The sequence below is a fragment of the Diadema antillarum genome, unplaced genomic scaffold (genome assembly GCF_040938485.1).
Source record: "Diadema antillarum isolate AM-2024a unplaced genomic scaffold, OU_Dant_1.0 seq00000358_RagTag, whole genome shotgun sequence".
Lineage (NCBI taxonomy): Eukaryota > Metazoa > Echinodermata > Echinoidea > Diadematoida > Diadematidae > Diadema > Diadema antillarum.
This window is the reverse complement of record NW_027271364.1, coordinates 326,410-350,000: the sequence shown is the minus strand read 5'-3', so window position 1 is coordinate 350,000 and position 23,591 is coordinate 326,410. Positions and strand designations below refer to the sequence as shown.

At 38.4% G+C, this 23,591-nt stretch overlaps 2 protein-coding genes across 3 annotated transcripts in view; one reads left to right on the top strand and one right to left on the bottom strand.

Annotated features, from left to right (window-relative positions):
• The window catches only part of LOC139731135 (leucine-rich repeat and guanylate kinase domain-containing protein-like), a 14,797-nt gene extending 2,137 nt beyond the window's left edge, over positions 1 to 12,660 (top strand). The window contains exons 3-17 of the mRNA XM_071642019.1: positions 1,643 to 1,750; positions 2,407 to 2,488; positions 3,147 to 3,247; positions 3,930 to 4,011; positions 4,721 to 4,845; positions 5,249 to 5,392; positions 6,053 to 6,220; positions 6,719 to 6,825; positions 7,733 to 7,852; positions 8,259 to 8,349; positions 8,817 to 8,930; positions 10,508 to 10,709; positions 11,089 to 11,417; positions 11,713 to 11,801; positions 12,348 to 12,660. Coding sequence (XP_071498120.1) covers positions 1,643 to 1,750; positions 2,407 to 2,488; positions 3,147 to 3,247; positions 3,930 to 4,011; positions 4,721 to 4,845; positions 5,249 to 5,392; positions 6,053 to 6,220; positions 6,719 to 6,825; positions 7,733 to 7,852; positions 8,259 to 8,349; positions 8,817 to 8,930; positions 10,508 to 10,709; positions 11,089 to 11,417; positions 11,713 to 11,801; positions 12,348 to 12,660 — 2,175 coding nt within the window. The remainder of the gene's footprint in view (positions 1 to 1,642; positions 1,751 to 2,406; positions 2,489 to 3,146; positions 3,248 to 3,929; positions 4,012 to 4,720; positions 4,846 to 5,248; positions 5,393 to 6,052; positions 6,221 to 6,718; positions 6,826 to 7,732; positions 7,853 to 8,258; positions 8,350 to 8,816; positions 8,931 to 10,507; positions 10,710 to 11,088; positions 11,418 to 11,712; positions 11,802 to 12,347) is intronic.
• A 6,665-nt stretch (positions 12,661 to 19,325) lies between these two features.
• LOC139731123 (uncharacterized) overlaps positions 19,326 to 23,591 on the bottom strand; it is a 163,668-nt gene continuing 159,402 nt past the window's right edge. Inside the window, exons 16-17 of one of the 2 annotated variants that reach the window (XM_071642005.1) lie at positions 21,792 to 21,990; positions 19,326 to 19,770 (exon numbers count right to left, since the gene is read on the bottom strand). In XM_071642005.1, the coding sequence (XP_071498106.1) occupies positions 21,843 to 21,990 (148 nt within the window). In that variant the 3' untranslated portion in view covers positions 19,326 to 19,770; positions 21,792 to 21,842. Of the gene's footprint in view, positions 19,771 to 21,791; positions 21,991 to 23,591 lie in introns of those variants that run through there. The other variant, XM_071642006.1, reaches the window with a different exon arrangement.

Below are 23,591 nucleotides of genomic sequence, written 5' to 3'. Positions count from 1 at the left end.
TGCGAGCGATCAGCGGTGCGGCGTACGCTGTCTGCACTTTATACTTGATATTTACATGATGAAGCAATGCCTTGGGCAGCTCACACAGGAAGCTATAGATCTACTGGGATGATACATATAGGTGAAGTGAGCCGTCGGAAGGAGTGTCACGATGTGCAGAAATGGTGGTGCACAATCTGCAACTTACGCAAGCTGAAGTAGTTTATCTACCATAAAGCTAATATCATCATGATCATGCCACGTATTCACAAAAACCTTCTCCAACCAAGGTTCGACCTCCCATGCCAAAATTTGACCGCGCGCAAAAGCAAAGGTTTTACATTTTATGTAGCCAGCAGGTGAGTTTTGGACAGTGTTAGGGTTGAATTATGGGTGGCTTGCTTTGATATAGGATACAGACAATTTGAACCTGAATCACATGGTATTAAAATGCAAACAAATATGGAAAGCAATTTTTTTTTTCTCTCTCTCATTTCATACCCTAAATTTACTAAGACAGGCATTCAAAAATGGTGGTGGATATTCATGTATTTCGTGCCACATTGTTGAGCTGTTGCATGCATTGTCTTCAAATGTCAAATGTGAGATCCTAGTTTGCAACCAAAAGATACGGTATACCGTAGTTATGGGTAAACTCGGCCCCTTGTATTAGATGTCATACATGTAGGGGCGAAGTTTACCCATTAGGCCAAGTATATCCACAAATACATTACCTTAGGGTGTGTTCGAGTGATCTCCCAAAGCAAACTGTACCATACCATACCCGCGCTAGAGGAGCACTCGAACGCTCCTAAAGTGTAAATGTACACGTATGTACATGTACCGTACTGAACCGAGCCAAAAGTGGGCCATTTCTCGATGTACTCTAAAACGGTACCAAAAGCGTACCAAAAGTTTGCATGTGAGAATGCGCATAACATGCACATAGTGTACGTTATAATGCAGACTTGCAAAGAGTTCATTCTCTTTGTTTGGGACATCTGTTAGTAGTTTAAGCAGGCCAGGTGAATGACCCTCTTGCAACAAAATGCATGACCCCCTCTAAAAATAACTCTTAAGGTACACTTTCTCAATAAAGCACTCGAACGCTTCAAATCTGGCACAGTTCAGTACGGTACGCTTTGGTTCACTTTAGAGCACTTGAATGCACCATTACTTTCTCCAATTAAAAAAAACAAACAAAGAATCTAGACACTTCAATAAATCTTCCAAGATCTCTGAATTGCTTTTTGATTCAGAATTTTAATATTTGTTTGTGCTTCTCTCAGGTTATCAGAGGCGGATACAGGAATTCTGAAAAGGGGGGCACCAAAAATATTTCTGGTGCCACTTCCGGACTTCATTGGCTCACAAGCAAAAAAAAAAAAACAGAAAGAAAGAAAGAAAAAGGCTTTAGCACAATCTTTGGCTGCCACTACAATCGGCTGACAAAGATGGTTTCTTCTAAAATTAAAGGGAGGGGGGGATGCCCGCACCCCTTTCATTTTTCCTTTTTATTTCTGTTGTTTAAAAAACAAATAGGGGGGCGCGCCTGGGGCACCCCCTCTGGATCCGCTTATGGTTATGTAATGCAGTCCCAGTGTACACAAAAGTGTCAGTGCATTATTATCATAGCGTTGTATTTCTTTCATGGTCTTACCAGCCCTGCCCAGATGGAGTTCTGAATCCAAGAGCTATTGCAGCAGGTCTTGCTAATCTGGGGAGATCAGCGGATGGCTCTCAGCTCACTTTCCTCAGTCTCACCCTACCTGTGAGTAAACATATGTGCATTATTTCAATCAATGATTTCAAGTTATCTAAATTTTTATTTGGAATTAAATCACAGTTTCCAATTAATGATTTGATCAAGACTGAATTTAGTTTGTATGTAGATATCAATGTACATGTATGCTTTGTTCAAGAGTCACTTTTTAGGCAATGTTTTCTTTTGACTGATAAGAGGATTAGAAGTAATTCTTTTTGAACAAGTCGTAGTTAAACACTGAGGCTGAAATTGCTACATTAGTTCCAGACAAAAAAGCAAAAACAAAATAAAATATAATGCATGTCACATGAAGTAACATGACTTGATAGCTGTTCTTGCTAGAAGCTTGGTCATCATAAAAGCAGGTTAATCCTGCACTAGCTCCTTTATAGCATTGGTTTTCTCTTGCAATTATATGACAGCCTGAACCCTTCCTTTGCCTAACAAGTAATATCCAAAATAGTCTTAAATACTTATGGATGACTTTATGAGTAAGCCAAAAGCTTTCTTTCAACATCAAAAACTGTGCGTAATGTGACTTGATATCTTTGAATCATTAGATAGTCATTAGTTGCCAAATTACTAATATCTGTCTTCCTAAAATTAGATGATTACAAAAATAATCACCTAACTATTTTGCTCCTCTTTTAACTTTTATCCAGGGGTATAACCTGCAGGACATCAATATCCTTGAGTCCTATGTTCATATTCAAAAGGTAGAGCTGCCATATAACAGGATTACAGGTAAGCAATCTTTTTTTCTTTTTTTTTTTTGTTCAACTGGTATGTTTTTAGATAGGAAAGAGACAACCATTGTGTGTACGTGCCTCAAATTAAATTGTACAAAATTCTGTTGATGTGATTTCCTTCTCTTTTTTTTCACTGTGTTTGGAATAGTAGTACATGTATGTTGATATTGCTTGCCTCTACATCTCATTTAATGCCTGAATATATTTTGTACAAAGGAGTCATCTGCATGCATCCACACAAGGGATGCATGTACATGTATTTTCAACTGAGTACAGGTAGCTACAAATCTTGTGTGTTTTTTTAAAACCTGTTGAGGACAAGTCCTAAGTATACTCGGGCAGGTGTATTATGGGAAATGCGTATTGTAGCAAAATCAGTCCGTCCTCAACGGGTTAAGGTCCTCAACCGCATTAGATATTATTCATGTATTCTGCTGCTTCATCTACAAACCTAGACCAACTAACCGCTGTAACCCATACTGTCACATTCTTTGAATTGAATCGGTTAAGAATGCATCAAATGACTAAGTCATATTATGGAAAGGGAGACATGTACTTGTCCATATCTAGACCATCAAATTGTTTATGACACAGTAGAAAACAGAGATTTTGCAACATTTTGTACATCAAATGTTCATTGTCTTTTATTTCAGATTTGAATGTTCTAGGCAATATGCCCTACTTAGTCCAGCTTGATGCCTCACACAATGAAATCACAAACCTCTTGGACTTCAAACCACCGCTCAACCTACAGGTAAGAGCAAGAATGCACTTGCATTGGTATTTGCATATCTACCCATATTATTTTACAAAGATAGTTTGTTACTAACCTAGCTACTTTGTAGTTCATCTATTAAAAACGGCATGGACATGAAGTCCTGAAGATTTTGTAACATTGGTATAGCTATGTTAAATGATAGTTGTATTTACACTAGCACCTCTGCTAAGTGCTTTGACATCAGTGTGTTAAAAAAGTATTGTTAGGGTGTGGCTTCAACACTTTTGCGTAGCAACAGAGTGCAATAACCTTATTCCTCTCTCTAACACAATTGCAGAACAGAAAGTTTCTGCGTGATGATAGTGCTATAATTGTTTTGCTTTGATATAAGTTAGCCAGAAATGTACTGTCTGTAGATCCCTGTTTACTAAATATTCCCACCATGACAATGATGTGGCACCCATTATACAGTTTGTGTAGAAGATTGGTCACATCACACATACAATGTAGATAGAGAGGACCACATATCATTATCAAATACCTATTAGATTGATTGGTAGTTAGGTGTTTAAAGCTCCTAATACAAAAGCCAAGTACTAATAGGAATATTTTATGTATGAATTGTATATCTGCAAAACATGATTGATATTTGTGTGTATAATGTAGTGCTGTTACATCAAAGACTGTAACCATTTCTTGGCATGCTTATGTCATATAGGAGGTGGATATGTCTTTCAACAAGATCAGTGAGATGGGAGACCTCTCAGCTCATCATGCCCTCACCAAACTCATCTTGGACAGTATCCTTTATTCATCTCATAGTATGACTTATGCCAAAGCTTTAACCAGAGTCAGTAGCTGGAGGGGGAGTTTCACAAAACTGAATAAAGTGTTCTATCTTAACATTAGATACAAACCTAACCACATGCTTGCAAGAAGCAAAGTATTTATAAAGCATGAGCTCAGGGTACAACGTATTAATTCAAAAAAGATGAGTAGATAGATCATAAATTGCAGGTCATATTTCAGTATCAGATCATCAATTCATCTTTTGGTCACTTGTCAAGTCAAGAGAGGATACATGAAAACCTGTGTATAAAGTGGAGAGAGTTAGAAGCAACAGCTCAGGAGAAGTTTCATAAGGGCTGATCTGTACAAAAGAGGGAGACTGTTGGATGACAAGATTCTGTGAGGAGAAAGAAGATTAAGAAGGAGAAGAAGGAGAACTCATAATTTGTGTCATACCAACATTTCATTTATTACATCCCTGTAACCAGGGAGGTGAAACGTCTCACCTCCCTGCTATAAGCCTGTAACCATGCTCATTTGTTCGTAATCACATATCGTGTTCTTGGAAAAGTGGCAAATTAAGCATTTGGCACAACTGGTTGTTGCAAGTAATAATACATTGGCTTTTAGTGTAGTACACAATCTCCAGACTTTCATGATAACAGACACACCAGACTTGGTATCTTGCTGACTCCCTTCCTTGACTCCCAACCCTGTCAGACAACAACATATCGGCCATCACTGGCCTGGAGACATGCCGCTGTCTGCAGCACCTTAGTCTGGCCCACAACAAGATCTCTTGCATTGAGCGACTGGACCACCTCCCTCTCAGATTCATCAACCTGGTAATGGGAGAAATTTGATGCTGTAGAAGATATAGTCAAGAAGCATCTTCATTCCATACATCAGGGATGTGTTAATCCCACAGTAATCTTTTATTGTTGTTGTTGTTGTTTGGATATAGCTATTTCATGCATCACATGAGCAATAGTAAGTCGTACCAAGTGTATGTACATGAAGGTCAATGCTTCGACATTAGCAGTTGTTTAGTGATCATATCCTCAACATAGTAGAAACACTTTTCTCATATAAGCAAACAGTGATGGAATATGTTTGCAAGTGGACATACTAGTACTTACATTGTATATGCTCCTTTTTTCCTCCATTTTTAAAAAGTTTTCTGTTCATACTCCTGAACAATAACAAATTATCTGAGCTTTAAACCTGTGGTTCTTTTATTTTATTCAGAGATGCAATGAGATCAGTGTGATTGAGAACCTGGACAGTCTGACCAGACTCCAGCACCTGGACTTGTCAGGGAACAGCATCAGTGGACTCGAGGGACTCCAGAACTGTGTCCTCCTTGAAACCCTTGACTTGGAAAATAATCAGGTGGGACGTTTTTTGGGAACTTTGATATAACCACTGTAGGGAGTACCTGGGCCCTGTTTCATAAAGCTGTTCGTAAAGTTACGAACGACTTACGAGCGACTGGTGATCAGTTCTTGTGCTGAATTATGGAAATTCTGATAAGTATAGCACATCAGAACTGATCACCAGTTGCTCGTAAGTTGTTCGTAACTTTACGAACAGCTTTATGAAACACCCCCCTGGTAGCCTTCATAAGCCATTTATGTGCCCAGACATTCAGCTTAACTTGCCAAATGTATTCATCAGCATTCAGTATTAAATCCCTACAAACTTGTCCTAGTTGTGAAGGTGGCATGCATGTTCACTCAGGTGTAACAGCATGCCTCAATCTAACAGGAAGGCCAAGGTGACACAATGTGGATTAGGAGGACTAGATTTTCTCTATTCTTTTACTGTGAGTTTCCAGATATCTGTGCCGATCAGCAAACAATTAATGCTCTCCAGCATGCATGCCAAGCAGTGAACTTTTCATATAGTAAGGGTTGATGCATATCTGAGCTCCTGAAAGGATATTGGCCCAACGATACAAGTTAATATGATAGCTGAGATTGCAGGTATAGCAACTGACGTCTGATTTTTGTATTGACATTGCTGTGTGATGCCTGACATGCACTCAAACAGGTCGTAGACATCACTGACCTCCAGTACATCCAGGACCTGAGTCTGCTGCGGCACTTGACTCTGCTGAGGAACCCCATTCAGGACATCGAAGACTACCGGTTATCCCTTCTCTTCCGCATCCCACAGCTGGTGGAGCTGGACAGGCATAGAGTGGAGGTGGAGGAGAAGGTAACATGCCCAGTCTTGGGCTTTAGCATTGATGATCTCCTGTCACCTCTAAGCTATCATCTTGCATGTGTAAAACAATGTTAACAAAGGAGTACACAACAGTGTATGTTTTAATAGCATATGCCATTGTTCTGTAAATTTCAACTTGTTTGACAGAATGGTAAATGTGTTCATTGACCCAGATTTCTTGTGGCATTGTGTAAAGTACAGTAGCTGCTTACAATCATCATTCCCTGAAATGATGTATCATCCTTTGATTCTTTGGCAGAGATAGATCAAGCTTATTGCCTTTCCTGCATTGAAAAGAAGTGAAACTCTTGATGTGATGACTTGTTTCCAACTTTACCGTACATTCAATACAAGACATTCAGTTGTCATGTAAATCAAAATTCCATACACAATTATATGCAAAGTATTACACTGTATAGGATTATTTCCACCAAGTATGGACAATGCCATGATGATGCGTTTCTTCCATTGCTGTTCTGATATCTATAGGTGGCTGCAGTGAACCTGTTTGAGCCTCCCATTGATGTGATAGCTGCCCAGGACCACCGACGGGCCATCATCTACTCCTCACTCAGACCATCTAAGGTTCTGATGAGGTACAAAAACACACTCATACCTTGTCTCTTATGGTCCTCTCCGATTCATCAGTTGTGACACGTAGAGATACTGTAAACGCACAAATTTTCAATTTTTTACGGTGCATTAATTTTTGCACAACTTTCAGCTAGTGCGAATTCTAAAATTTTCTTGCAAAAATATCTTCACAATTTTCTCTCCACATTTTAAATGGGTTGACAATTGTGCAGCATGAATTCAAGAACCTGTGAATATGTTTTGGAGCTCTCAGCTCTGCGCGAAAATATGGACGTTTACAGTAGATACAAGGTTATCAGTAGATAGACACACAAACAAAGTACAATAGAAATGAGAGTGCAAGAAAGATTGAAAGCACATGGTAGTGAAGGTGTGATATATAGGAGGGGATGCTTCCATTGTAAGAATTAAGACAAAAATTGTTAAATTGTGTTTACATTGAAAGACAGTATGAGGCATGCAGTGAGAAACAATGAGTTACAAAACTACCCTACTGTACAACACAAGTGCTCTGGACATTGGCCACTGTTTTGTGTAGCTGAACAGCTTTCACAAGAATTACCCCACATTACAATGATTTCAATTCTCATGAAGGAAGGAACCCCTGTTCTTCCTTGTAATGTTCCATGTATTGGAATATGGTAAACATTCTTTAGATTTTCCTTTAGTCCTTCAGGAGTGCTGAAAGTTGAAAGAAACAGGATGGGCCAATTATGAGTATATTGAGTTTGTAGACTTTCAGCAGATTGGCTATCATGCAATGGTTCCTGGCTCAATGATGCTGCAGGAATTCTCTCACGTCCACATTTGCAAATGATCTATAACAATCCTCAGTGGATTGAAACCTGACTGCAGTAAGCATGGTTATGATTTGCTGATGGTGACCCACCTCATCTGACTTTACCCTAGCACCCTACCCACCATTGAGACCCCTTACCCAGTGCTGGTTCTTGTGGGACCAAGGGGATCTGGGAAGCAGGTTCTGGCACAGAGGCTGGCCAAGGAGTTCTCGGAGTACTTCGGCCTTGGGTAAGAATTACAACAATTCCCTACAGCCAAATATTTGTCTGAGTTGTGCCTCTCATATGCTAGTTTAATTTTTAAAAACTTAGATCATGAAAAGAGCAATCGCTGTGTAATGTTATCATCATATAAATTATCAGCTGTATTGGTAATTTTGTAAGTATCAAGCATTCATTACTTAGCTGTCAAGCTTAAGTGATACATTAAGGAATTTTACATTGCATTGAATTCTTGCCTCTCTTGTGGTCCTAAGTTACAGATATGTATAACTTGTCGTCACCATTGTCAAATGCCATATGAAGTGGAATAGAGTGGTAATGATCTGTGTCAAGAAGTTATTCATAATATGCCTTTGAAGGGAGATCAGCCAGAGTAAAGTAAAGTCTTTTATTTGCCTTTTCTGTCAATAAAGCCTTTTACACTCAACGCGAGGGAAGCAAACAGCTGGGGCCAAAGACTACCAGTGCGTGTCATCTGAGGAATTTGAAGAACTTCTGCAAGAGGTACAGTGTATGTTTCACTATTAACAACAAAAATGCTTGGAGTGTTGAGAGGGTAACATTTAAGCACTGAGAAAAAGAACTTTGGTGTCTTACTAGAAACAGCTACGTTGAGCAGAATCATTAATTTACTGTCTCACTTTTGTGCCAGTTAGTATCAGTCTCATTTGCATTACTCTTTCTGTATATCATTCTTCTGCAGTATAGAAGCCTGGTTCTTTTTCCTTTCTTTTTAATGAAGCTTGGTAATACATGTCCTTCTACCTGCAAACAATATGATTAATCTGTCTCAATAATGCAGTTCATGAAAAAACAAAAACATAAGTGATGGTTTGAAAATCAGATGGCTCACTATATAACTATTCAATGTTTCACACACATTCTCATCAATGATCAAGTCTCATTAGAATTTGCTTGTCAACAAGTACTCAGAGACAAATGAACTTTGGATGTGCATTTCTTTCTCATAGGGGGAATTCCTACTGACATATCAAATCCTGGAACATCGCTTTGGCCTGAGTCTGCAAGCCATTGAATCAGTTGCTGAAACTGGTCTTGCCTGCATCCTTACCATGGAACTGGAGGTGATAAAAACCGTTCTTTCTTACTGCTACAATGTTTTTTTGTTTTGCTTTAGATGGCCAGGATTTTACTTCTTAGCTGATATCAGCCTTTGCTGTGATTCATTTTTTTTATTATGCCTCCGCCACGAAGTGTCGCCGGAGGCATGATGTTTTCGGGTTGTCCGTCCGTCCTTCCGTCCGTAATCAATTTTGTGGACAGCGTATCTAAAAACTGTTAGAGGTATCCTAATGAAACTTGGCATGTATATGTATGAGTGGGCGAAGTTGTGCCTATCAAGTTTTGGGCGCACATGCTCAAGGTCAAATGCTAAAAATTTCACTATTTCCCCTATATCTATGCAATGCCTGGAGGTATTTTCTTGAAATTTGGTGTATACATGAACTACCAAATAAAGATTTCCCAGAGAGAGCTTTGGGTCATGAGGTCAAAGGTCAAGGGTCAAGTGAAAATGTTAAAATTTCACTTTTTGCTCCATATCTCACAAATATTTCAAGGTATCTTCATGGAACTTAGTATATATGCATGTACTGACTGGCAGTGATCATGTAGGGAATTTAGGGGTCATGGTCAAAGGTCAGGGGTCAAGGGTTAAGGTCAATACATCAAAATGTCATTATTTCTCTCTTATCTATGCAATGCGTGCAGGATTTTTTCTTGAAACTTAGTGTATGCATGTATTATCCAATACAGATTCTCTTGGAAGTTTCTTGCTAAAAAGGTCAAAGGTCAAGTGAAAGTGGTAAATTTCACTTCTTCTTTCAACTTATAAAAGGGTCAAAAGTTGGGTACAAATCCTCAAATCCCCAAATACTTGCACTCTTAGACAGTATAGCCATTCATCCAAATAAACCTAGTTCAAGCTAGGAAAGTGAACACTCAATGCATTTGTGACAAACCTGTCATTTTAATATTTTACCAGTTATGTGAAACTGTCATCACACATTGTCAAGACATTGTGCTATAGACCTATTTGGAGAACCATGCATAATGGCGCAGGCATACCAGTCGCCATACCAACATTTCTAGTAGTGCTTATCATAGTAATGTTCTTTTCAAGCCAATTATTGATTTGCAGACCTGAAATTGCAGTATGAAAAGCGAATGTAGGTGCTTATATCATTGGAGATTATCATTCTGTCATACAGGTTTAGAGCCCTTTGCCTGTAAGTATTCATCATATCACTATGTTGCTCATCTGGAACTGTTTCATTGTTGCCCTCGAAGTAGAATCCACCGAGTTCTTGCAACATTTGCTCGACTATGTAGCTGCAACATAGTGCTTGATCAAGTATCATCCATTAAAAAAAAAATGGTTGACATCAAATTCGACATCCTTTTACCCTCATTGACAGAGAGCAGTACTGAGGATTATTTTGTCATACTGGTGGATGAAAGTTGTAGGCAGTGACTTGAGATTTGAACTCACAAGGAGTTATTAAAGCAAGTGTTCAGCATCCAAACTGATGTGATACAGCAGCACCTGCTTATGCTGTGACATGGTTCACATGCACATGATTAATCCTAGTAACATGCTTTTGTTTTTATTGTGTTTTTTTCCCCATAATTTTTCACACAGGGGGTGTTATCCATGAAGCTGACCCACTTCCAGCCCAGGTACATCCTGCTCCTGCCCCTGGACCGAGCCAAGCACGAGGAGCGGCTGCGGGCCGTTGGCAATCTCGATGCCTCCCAGATCCAGTACGCCCTGGACCGCACCAGTATCTACCAGCACACACACCAAAACAAACCTGGCTTCTTTGACAGGAGTATTGACACCAGTGAGTATGGAGTGAACATCATCCTGGGAGCTAGGGAGGAGAATGACATGATACTCTTTGAAATTTGGTGTTGTTTTGTAACTTGTTATTCCCTAAGTAATACATTTAAAATTGTTTTGTCTCATTTACCATCAGGGGTTCATTTCAAAGCTGTTTTTCGTATAACTCACTGTAAGGCTCACATACATGTAATCCATCTACACTGTAAAGGACCAAGTGAAAGAAGTAATTAGTCTAGGGTTTAAACATGTTACAAAGGGACAGCAAAAAACACCCATTTATGATTGCACACTTCCCTATCTCTTCGCACTATACCAAACAAGGGCAAAAATGTTCATGTTTATCCTCCACACACGCTTGTACTCAATCCCCTCAACAGCCGACCTTGATAGCGCCTTCAAGCTGGTCCGAAACCTGGTCCTGTCCTACCTGGGCCTAGCTGTGCCAGAGAGCCCAGAACCCTCCAGCCAGGAGCAGGACGACTCCTCCCTCTACTCCCAGTCCCAGACGGGCTCCGCCCTGCCCTCCGACTCCCACTCCCCCTCCTTCTCCCAATCCACTGGCGGTGGAGGAAGGGTGCCGCAGAGCAGTGACAACCCTCCCTCGCCTACCAACATCCGCACCTGGACCAAGCCGGTCATCGATCCACCCCCAAGACCCCTCAGCCAAAACTCCAAGAAGAGGCAGGAGGCAGCTATGACTGATATTGTAAGTTTTGCTAGTTTGCTTTTCTTTTCTTTCTTTTTTTTTCTGTCAAAGAGATTCTACTTTATCTTGGCAGCTATTCAAAAGTGCCTTGGGTTTGAACAATGGTTTATCGTCACTAAGCTCACATTCAAACATGGGTAATCTTCTCTGTTCCTTTACTGCCATATATAATGGTTTATCATTTCATCATTCTTGATGTTGGCATCATTTGACCTAAATGTTGACACTGTTTGATCTTATCATGTTGGTTTGAGTGCTATCTTACTTCAAACTTCCCGTTGGCTGCTTACCACAGGAAAAGGTATCCTTTGAGAGAAGGAAGAGTGCTGCCAAGGAAGCTGCTTCCGGTATCACCCCCAAACCGCTGGATCAGCTCATCAACAAGTAAGTCTCTAGGCTAGGCTTCAGTCTGGGTTATTAATCATTTTTCTCTGTGTATTTGCAGGAATGTCCATGGAAGTGTATTAACTCATTGCATTCTTGTTGTTTGTTTGTTTCCCCATACATCCTACATGTGTTGATGGCAGCAGTGAGAGACATATTTCCATCTTCCATTGTAGGTTACATTCTGTGTTAAAAAAAAATCAGGATAGTGATGGACTTCTTTGGTGGCACAAGTTGCTGGTTGTCAGATTTTGACCAGTAAATTTAACTTTTTTTTTTCTTTTAAATCAGAAGTTGCTGGATATTCTCCACTCATTCTTTGAAAAATTTTTTTTTTTTGACTTTGCAGCTAAAATGCCTATATTTTCCCATTCTGCACAGAACACAGAATATGATAATTTACAAGTATTTGAATGTCAGTAGTTTGGATGGCGTTCTGTTTCACCTATCATAAAAATCATCCAAAAAAAGTCATCAGTTTCCAACCCCTGTAAATTTGATATCAGGTATGACAATGACAAGCTTTATCTCTCATAAATTTTACAGGCCCCCAGCCACTGCCCCTGGTAATATGTTAGCAGGATTAGATGATGGCCCCACCCGGCCCAAGACGGTGCCCAACAGTGCGGTGCGCTACCTGGCTGGCAGCCCAGACTCCAGCGTCGCCTCCTCCCAGAGCGACTCCCGCATGTCCAGCCTGTCGGAGGCCCGCGGGATGTCCGCATCCCCGAGCGGCTCCCAGACCTCCTTTCGGATGGTCGGGGGCTCCGACGGTCACGCCTCCCGCCCAGAGAGTGTGGGCTCCCTCCCCGAGGACAGACCCGTGTTACCCCCCATCCAGTCTGACCCTTCATACTGATATCCTTGGTGCTGGTCCTAAGTGTACATCGCCACACTGCACACATTCTTCCCGTTTTATTCACACTGCTCTATTTGGATGGATTGACGTATGGGAGATCTGCTTGCGTCAGTGTAAATGAGGAAGAGAAATTGAGCACTGCAGTTGTTGTCCTTCTCTTTTTTTTAACAAAATCACATTCACATTCTAGCTGAGCCACACTTCTGCAGCTCTTAAAAAAACTGTAAAGTTTCTTGGCAATGAGTTCATTCAGAATCTGCATATTCTCACTGTAGTTCAAGAAGGTTTAAGTTTTGCCTTCCGGAACACACGCCTGGATTGTAGTCATACAATAGCATGAAACACTTATACGCAAGCTGTCGAAACACTACTGTCAAAATTAAGAAAGTGTTGTCGGTGCTATTGGACAACCATGCCGTACTTGAAGTAACATTGACAAGGCATGCAATTCTTCGATCAAATGGTTAGACCTCATCATATTTGAAAATGCAGAGATTTTCATGACTGTGTGCTCTTGTTATTTGAATTATGGTGTTGCTCTTAAAATGATTTGTACAGCTTGCACTTCATCAGATTGTCACATCAGTGCTTCTGCAAATGATAGGCAGAGTGATGGCATGCAGATTACTTATTTATATTCATTGACTAGCCATTAAGATGATTCTACATTCTTAGTGTAAGGAAAGAGTAGCATTTTGCCCTTTGCATACCTATCCAGAGTGATCTCAAAGTATCATTATACACAGGAACTTGATATATGAGATGCAGTCATGTATACACTGAAACAAAACAAAACAAAGACCCCTCTTTTCAAATGTCCCATCTACTCTTGAACTCAATTACAGTGTTGTTTCCACTGTAAATGACACATCTGCCCAAGTGACGATGCACAATTGACCCATCTGCTACCATGTTTGGCGCCCTCTTGAGTTAAACTTTTAAACTCTACTCAGTGTAATACAAGTGTGAAGAAATTGCAGGAATGAATATCTTTACATGACAAGCCACATTCAAGATGTGTTTTGTTTTGTTTTTCGTTTTCTCTCTATTTACTGGAGACAGAAGAGGGATGCCTTATCAACTTATAGCTTTGTAAATTAAGTGTACATAAATATTTGATATTGTTTATGTAACTTCTTTTGAATGGAATTGAAATTTTTACATTACATTGTATGTGTACTGATCTGATATGTACATACATATGGTGAATATGTGCATTATTGTTTATATCCTGTATAAATAAAATTATACATATCCTATCATTGTAAATGTTTGCAGTGCTTTGCATGAAGGGCTCCAGGGTTTAGAGGGGAATCAGTGTTGTCATATCTGTAAAGGTTTAGAAAAATACAAGTTTATACACCTAAATAGATCCTTGTCATTTGATTGGTTGTTTAACATTGATCATTCGTCCTATTTCACTATGACGTCATCATCCATGCAATTGTGGCTCCATTTACCGTGCAATTTCAAATCCTCCATTTACTGTGCAATTTCAGATCCATACGATTTGCTCCATTGCACCCATGCCAAGAGTGCTGAACATTACGCATGTAAAACGCTTGCGTTTGCAGTGTGTATCGAACAGCGCGCTATACACTTGACTAACGTAAAAAGTGCTCAGTGAGCACTCTCTCAATCTCAGATCTCTCGTTTCTAAGTTCATAAAGTATCAAAGGATCTATTTAAGGTGTTATATAAAACAAATAATAAATGTTTTTCATTCCTGCATTCAACAGAATATTTTATTCGGTTAAAGATAAAATTTTTTGTCCATTCAAGCCTCGTTGAATGGATCATTTCATGTTTCACCTCATGAAATATTCTGTTCATTGCGCTCATAAACATTCATTATTTGTAATATTGTATAATATTTTACATGGAAATACCATTATAAGGAGGTCACCGGGACAGCCAACTTTACTTTGATATAACTGGTTACACCATTGTAAATGTCCTAAAAAAGAGATCAGTAATGGAAAATTGGGACTGCCAAATTCCCCTCATTATATGTGTTACCTCATTGTGAGTGAGCTTGTTATAACAGGGTTTCCTGGTATGAAGAAGAATATCCCTTCTTATTCATAATTACAGATGAAAAAGGCCCATGTAAACTGATTGGATGAGTCAATTATCAAAACCATCCAATCACAGGAGAACAAAGGAAAATCACACAATGTCCTTACAAACATCAAAGATCAAGCAAACATTCACACTTGTAATTTTGGTACAAAAATGTATTTTCCGTCATTGATACAAATGATACATCACAAGAGTTTAGCAATGAAACCACAAAAAAAGACGGTTATTATAAGTTAGCTGTATGCTGTACAATGACAATGACAGAACTTTTCAGACTTCAAGAATTAATATAAAAAAGCATCAAAACTTCAAACATTACATCAGTCAAAATTAAAACAGCATAAAATGCTCATCCATTTGAATAACACGATCAGATGATGAACAAGCTGACAGTTTTCCTACTTCCAAACGGTGAATAGTAATGAATCTCATAATTTCTCTACCAAGTCATGAATTAAAAAAAGAAACACATATTTTGTATTTCATTATTTATGTTCTCCATTCCTTTTCTTATCAAAGTTATACTGATATTGCACAATGATATATTAAGCTCAGAACAATTTCCACCTTTGTTTACATCTGCTTTGGGTGTCCATACAGTTTCAAAACATGTGGCTGTGAGAGGATGCACATAAAATGGGTAGATGATAAAGTGCTTCAGACTGCCAAAATTTGTTTTAATGTAAAGAAAGAGAAATGAACGTGCCAGTGGAAGGGTGCCAGTACTTGTATGTGTGGTGCAAAACAAAAATAGCTGAATTACTATCACCTTCCCATCTAGGCCAGCTGGGTCTGTGCCAGACATAACAACATTGTTCTCTTCCTATACCCATCCCGTACTTCAGTTTGTGACATCTATGAATAGTAAGAGGAAGATATTTGCAACAAAGCGGGAACTCACTAATACACTTACGAGCAAGTTGACAGTTGTCATTGCAGTTCATGCAAAGTGCACTAAATACTCAGAAAACTAATAGCGTTTGTATGCTTCGAGTGTCACACGAGTACATTTGAAAATGGCACAAGTGCTGCGGTGCATTAAAAGCAGATCATCTGGCATCCCTCCAGACAGTTTTATAGGTTAGACAGCAGAGAGCGGTTGAAAACGTTAAGCACAAGACAGCGAAATCACCGGGGCACTACCTAAATTTCTGCCATCTGCAAATGTCCTCTATGTAGGCAGGGTCAATAACACTGAAATCATGTATATACACTGCCTATTAGCTAATTAGTTGCAATGTGATACAGAGTTGTGATTTCAAGAAAGCAGTTTCAAACATTAGTCCTGCTAATATTTCGAAACATGATTTACATTGCTGTGGCAGCCATGAAAAAGACAGAGTCAACTCTGCTATACAAAACTCAAAACAGACTCAAATCAAATCTTTCCACAAGCAAAAATGACCTCATCCATACATATATGTAATAATAATGGTATGATAGTTAAAACCTCGATTTCAGCAATGTCAAAAGAAAAGCTGAACAACTTCAAATGAATAAAATCTCTTCTCTTGCAGCATGAACTGTACAGAACTCATTTTCTTCTGTGTAGCACAACCATACAATGGATTATGGAATGGTAACTTTGTAAATCAAGACACCATTTTTCTTGTCTTTTATTGCTGTTAGAAAGGCATGGCTGTGAGAGCTTAGAGTGTGATAAGAAAAGGGGGAAGGATAGGGGATTCCATGCTAATCTTAAATGGCAAGCTTTGTCACTTAACGTGTGTTGGTTGATACTCATACTTTCTTCTAAACCTTCTACCTACACTGGTACTTCAAACTTTAAAGGAGTGTAGCCCTCATATCAAAAACATTGTGACAGGCCTATATCCACACACACACATGAACACAAACCTCTGTAGCTTGATATAATGACAAATTGCATATTAGCTTACACCACTCAATTTATGGTCAATACATGGTGTAAACTTTGATATTCAGACATCAGTATCCGTAGGCAAAGAGGAAGTCGGCTTAATCATAACAAGTCTTTAGAAGCACCTTCAGAATGCACACCGTGTAAAGCAAACAGTACATCCATTTCTTTAAAAAACAAAAAAAAACAAAACAAAACATGAACAGGGATGAAGTTCGAGCCAAACTTGTTAAACATCATTCTTGTATGACCTATCATCTTTGGCTGGAGCTTCAGGAAACAACAGATGGACTGCAGAGTACATTGTAGGAAGGCTACTCGGTGCATCACTGTCAAGAGGTATCGGATTATAATCCAGAGTGCAACATCACATAATGAGGCGTAGTATGCCCACCAAACAAAAGGTACATATATCCCTACATATTCAGCAACTTCATGTGTACCTAAGCATCAGTACATTCTGATGTCAGACGTCTGTAGATGTCCAGAAAGTACATATATTTATCTTGCTGATTACAAATTGTTACCTGGAGTTGTGAGAAACAGATTTTGTCAGTTGTCCCTCATTAGTATTCACAAACAACTGTCAGGGACTACTACATATACTACTCACCACACCTACTGCTCGATGTGAACATACCAGTACATCATGAATATTTCCCTACTGATAATTGAGATGCGCTAATCATGATTTCACAACCATTAGTCATAATGATTGCATCTTAAAGACTGGTTTAGCTTCAGAATTTTTTTTTTTTTTGTTCTTAAACATCAAACTCTGTGTGACAGGAGTGTATACATTCTACAGGAAAGAGGTCATGGTTACATGAAATTCAAAGGGTCTTTGTTATTCAGAAAATCCCCCTTTATCAAAGTAGATTCACACTTTCTGTCACTTGCACAGTACATCGCTCAAGAAGTCAAATCTAGTATTAGGATAAGACTTTCAAGAAAAAAGGAGATTAAAAACACAAATATTTTTCTTTGAGTGTGTGCACTTACTTCAACTTCAGATGAAATTTGAGTTATTACAAAAAAAGCTTTGGTGCTACTTCGTTTTAATCACAATTCCTGAATATAGCCTGTAGTGCATTTCAGATACAGCACTCAACTTTAGTTCTGTTATATATACTGCTCACAATCATACGGACAATACAAAGTTTATACACATATAAATATAGACATTTGACATTAAAAATTTCTGTACACTATATACTACTTGAAAATATTACAAGGAGAAAATAAGGATTGAAACAAAAAGAGAAGATACAATAAGAAATCTGTGAAGTTAGGCTATTTCTCCTCGTAGAATAATCTGGCCAGTGAATACTGTTTAGCATTTGGCTCTTAGTGCTAAGTGTTAGTTATCACAGCTTATTACAGGACAAGGTGAGAATGCAAATTGGCAACTTTGCCTCTTCCATCACAGAGCATTCCATTCTGCCCGTGTCATAGCATAAATGGCAGATGGACGGACATTCCTGGGAGTGAAAACTTGCACAGTTTACACCTCCACGCATCATATAATGTCTCCGCTGAATTCACTATGTCAAATGCATTGGGTAACAGAAAAGAGTAAATTTGCCACCTCTCATAAACATTCCCTCACAAACTTTTTTTTTGTTTTTGTTTTTGTAAACACAAGTGATTTATTGAATCATATAATGGTTTTGCATTATGACTGGAAAAAAAAATCAAAGCAATGTAAGCAGACTATGCTATCTGACAGGAACTCTCAGATAGCATACACATCAGTGAGGTTTTGTTGTTGTCATTCTTTGGATGTATCAAGAAATAAGATTAATTCATGACCGTGGTGAAACATTTGTGCAAATTTGTGTACCACTGAGGTACTAAAAGCTGCTACATCCTGTTGTAAACAAGAACAAGAACAACAAAAGCACCACTAATCATATAATAAACAATAAATTGATAAGTATCGTTATGATCAAGCAAATAATATACTTGAAAAAAAAAGAAGAGTTGTTAACTTGAAATTGGTGGTGTCAAAAAAGAAATGGGACCACAAGGTAACCAGTGTTATCAGTGCAATGGGGCATTGCTTGCGAAATAATAGAATTTGCTTTGAACACAAGATCACACTCACAATCACAGTTTTCCCCTGTGTGTGTGTGTGTGTATGTGTGTGTCTGCGTCTGTGCGTAGTCTTGCTTTCCAAATTTTGCTAACACCCTTGCTTCACTTTCCTTTCCCTCTGAAAGAATGCTGCATTAAACTACCCTTGAGGTATAATCTCTCATAAAAGCAAAAACAAATTTAGGCTTAAACTAAACTTTTGACATTTGACATTCTCAATACTGTAACAGTTATTACAGGCAGTATTAATTCACATATCTTGAATATCTGATGTACCCTCCTGAATTGAGAGCATAATTTTGTCTGGCCAATGACAGTACAAAAGATAAGAAATGAAGGGATGACAGACTGTGATTTATGTGCATCACCACAGGATAACTACCTCGTTGGGGATAGCTTGACTTTATTACCAGCATCTTGTGTGCTCAATTCCCAACTGTAAAAAAAAAAGTTAAGTATTTTGCAAGCCCACTCTGCTGTTAATATTTCGGTGCCTGATAATGTGATGTAAAATCCACACAGAGCACAGCTCTTATCTTTCACAATATTTTCACCATGTTGATTGTTCTTAATTTTCAGGGGCAGTGTGGGGGGGGGGGGGGGAGGAGGGAAAGGTACTGGACAGAATGTTTTGCTAATCATATAAGGTTTGTACTCATAATTAAAGAGAGACAGTTTACCATCAAAGCATAATAATACATAGCATGAGCTCAGGAGAGTCAAATGTCATACAAAATGCACTCTGAAAAAGAATGCAACCTTTTATAACAAAACAAAAATATATCCTCCGCGATCCACAGCATAGAAGATGGTTCCGTACAGAACACGATGACACATGAAGAAATCCGACGAACCAGAAACAAGATGGCAGGACAGCATATGTTTGGCAGCTTCGATCAGAAATGCAACAAAAATTGTCCTCGTGACATTCTACTCTGAACTTGATGAGATGGAGCCCACTGGCGACGAAGAAGAGGCAAGACAAGATGGCGGCTTCCAGCTGATTGCCTTGATTGCATCATCCTTTGGTATATGAGAAGTACGCTTTAAACCTGTCGTTGGAAAGGGGGAGCAAAGGAGCAGAAGATAGAGCAAAGAATCATCAACCATCTTTTCAAACTCCAGTGAATTGCACTCAATTTGGTGGAATGAGCATGAAGAAACACTACTTTCTTGCTTACTATATAAGCAATATATTTCAAGGAGTCTTTAAAAACTGATATTTCGATAAAAACTGAATTTTACTGCTTCACTTTTATGAAGGGATGGTACAGTTTTGGTTGAGATATATAGAACCCCAGGTTTCCAATATTTTTGATGATGATTTTTTGAGATAATGAGAAACCTCTCATGAAATATGAAAGAACATATAGTTCTAAGAGGAATTCGAAGTTTATTTTATGGAAATTGGTTTTGAAATGACTGAAATACCCAAAATTAAGCAATCCTACTAAATGGTGGGACCTACATCCTGTACCTTTTATTCGGATCACTGTGTTTTGCATTGTTTTTTAATATCCCAGCTATTTTAAAACCAATTTTCACCAAATAAATTTTGAATTCCTCTTAGAATTGTATGCTCTTTAAAAACATTTTGTAGAGTGGTTTCTAAATATCTCGCAAAAACTTAAAAGTGATTCCTCATCCCAACCAGTACTATACCATCCCTTTAAAACAGAAATGCAATGTTTATCATCTTAAAGTTTATAATATCACAAACATTTCTCTTGAGAAGGGATGACACTTTTATTTCTCATTGTATCTCTCTGATTCTTGATCGTGAATTCAACTATTGGCAAATTTGTCTTATGAGTCACAATTCACCAAATATGCCTACAAAATACATGATGTAAACAGTATATTGAAGAGGTTGTAGCTTGTCATGATTATGAACATGATATACTGCCTTAAGAGGGGATATTTTTCTTGACTGTCTTTTGTCACTGTGGAATATAGTTACAGGAAGGAAAAGAAAAATTTCCATTGTTTCATTTTCCTGAAGAGGTGCACAACAAGATGATTAATAGACACAATCTATTCATACAATGATAATCTAAAAATGTGGTCTTACTTCAGCAGAAATTTGTACGTGCACTTTGTTTTTGGCCAAAAGAAACAAAAAGGGCAGGGTAAACTTCACAAAGGCAAACGTGAGCACTGGATACCTTGGTGAATACCCCACAAAGATATACTTCCTCAGAGCATTTTTTTGTTTGTTTTGTTTTTTCCCTCCTGAGATTGTGTATTCTACGAGACGAAAGGTAAATGAGACATACCATCTACTGATGGTCCTTTCGTCACACATCCTGGTTGGTGTAATGAACGTTTCCCACGATATGCCACACATTAATTTTGGCCAATATCATTTTGCTGCCATCGTCATACTTTACAACAGTTTTGATGCCACTGAGTCAAGCAGAACTTGGGATATGGGATTTGATGATCTGCACGGCAGGGTTGATGACCCAATAAAAGCTTGCTACGCAGTAATTTGTGACTTTACACAAAATCTCTGGTAACCCTTCTTTGGCTTGTGAAATTGTATTGCCACTCAAACATTAAGCTGAATATACACTGATTGCTAATTTGACAACGTCGCATAAGCTGATTTCCATTTCAACACATGGTGTTTACTAATTTTACCATTAAAGAGAGAAAGAGATAAAAAGATTGAGACAGAGATAAAAACATGTATAGATGAAGACGGAGAAAGTTAATATACAGCAGCAATATGGAAACAGCTCTAATGTTATACTTCAATATCCCCTTCAAAAAACAACACAGAGAGTATGGAGATCTGTAAAACTAGAAATATTCACAATATGAAACTTTTGCGATTTGGAGCCAATGGCCTTTTTTGCTCATGAAACTTTTACGAATTGCCACTGGCATTCAATGCATTGTGTCTACAAGAACTTTTGCATACATTTTACTTTTGTGAATCTTGGCTCCTTGCGAATTTCACAAAAGTTTCATGCACGCAAGAATTTCTGGTTTTACAGTTGAAGTCTTACATTACATACAGAAAGCACATACAGTACATACATGTAAAAAAACAATGCACCAGGCCTACCTAGAATACAAGAGCTGCTTTCTCCCTCTCTTAAAGAGTTCTATGGCGCTGTCATACAAGCGTGCCTTCCTTCTGGACACCTTCCTGGTCATCGAGCCAGGACAACATCTCATCGTTGCATTCGTCTGCGAGTGATTCGCCAGCGTCTCCCTGGTAGGAGCCATCTTCTATGCAAGGGGTGTAGGAGCGGGGCAGGTTCCTAAGGGACAGACCAAACTTATCTAGTGAGATTCTATTTTTATTTATTTATTTTATTTTTTTACAAGTGTACATAATAGGTAAAACAAACATAAATTGTAACTTGGGATCAAGCATAAATGGCATTGCACAAAAGTAAATAAAATAAAACTAAATTTGCACGTTTGATTTTGAGCCGATGATTATGCATGGATGAGCCTATGTGTGAAAATCACATCCCCTCCCATCCCCCCCCCCCCCTTGTTTCTGATTGGCCATAAAGCAAGTTATGTTTGATTTTATGTTCAATATGAACCATAGCTTTTTATGCATGTCGATGCTGCGGAATCAATAAAAACTATTAATGTTTGATTTCAGACACTTTGGCTCAATTTTATCTATAGTACACATATGTCTGATTCATGGCACTTCTGTTTGATTTTAATGTTTGAAATCAAACAGAACTCTTTCTGTTACACAGAATTATCAAACATCTTTATGTTTGATAATTCAGACATATTTATGGGGGGGGGGGTGGTTTTTTTTTACATATACAGGGTACATGTACATAACATTATATGATCTTACATTTTTATGCCACAGAGCCCAAATCATTTAATTTACAGATACATGCATACAAACTTTTATCAACAGGGTCTTCATACTGATGTTGACATCAGATGGTCCCATTCAGAATAGATATAAAATAATATGCTGTCTGATCTTGTATTTTCTTATGAAACTGCATTAACTTGGACAATTCTAGTTTCAGGCAAACTGGCAAAGTGTATTAAACATTTGACAGCATGGACATATTGTCATATATTCATATATTCATATTGTGCATGTCACATTTTTAAACTCTGCTGATCTACATGCATTAAAGTATAAACTGTCTTGATGTCAAAGGTTAGATCTCTTCTGGTGGTTACATATTGTGGCTCAAGTTAGATAACCAGATTACTAGAAAAGAAAATAACCAGGGTGAATAATGATGATAATGCACTTATACTTTTCATATTACATAGATCTTCATTGGGTATCCCACACACCTTTGTTGATATGAATATAATGAATTCTTTTGACATTGTACAATGCATAATCACAAATGTCATGAGACTAAAGGTTACTATCATTGTCACTTCCATACCTTACACCGATTGTCTTAATGACGATTACACTTGTAAAGTTAACATAATGAACTCCTACAGTGTAAACCAACAGCATAATTTTCCCCAGAATCTCCCCCCCCCCCCCAGTATCATCCACATCACAGCTACTATCATCATCATCACCACCACCACCACCACAGAAATCATCTCCATTATTTTCCAAGCAGCAACTGGTCTTGTCATCACCAGTTCCCCCCCCCCCCCCCTTCATCAATGTTCCTGATATAATCATCATCATCAGTATATTACCTGTACAGTGCACTCCTGTTATAACACAAACGGTTATAACGAAATTCCGGTTACAACGAGGTAAAAATTCAGGCCGCAACATTATCTGTTCTATGTATTTTCATTGTTTATTTGTTTGGTTATAACAAAATTTCGATATAACGAAAGAAAACTGTCGGTCCCGAGGATTTTGTTATAACAGGAGTCCACTGTATCAACATCA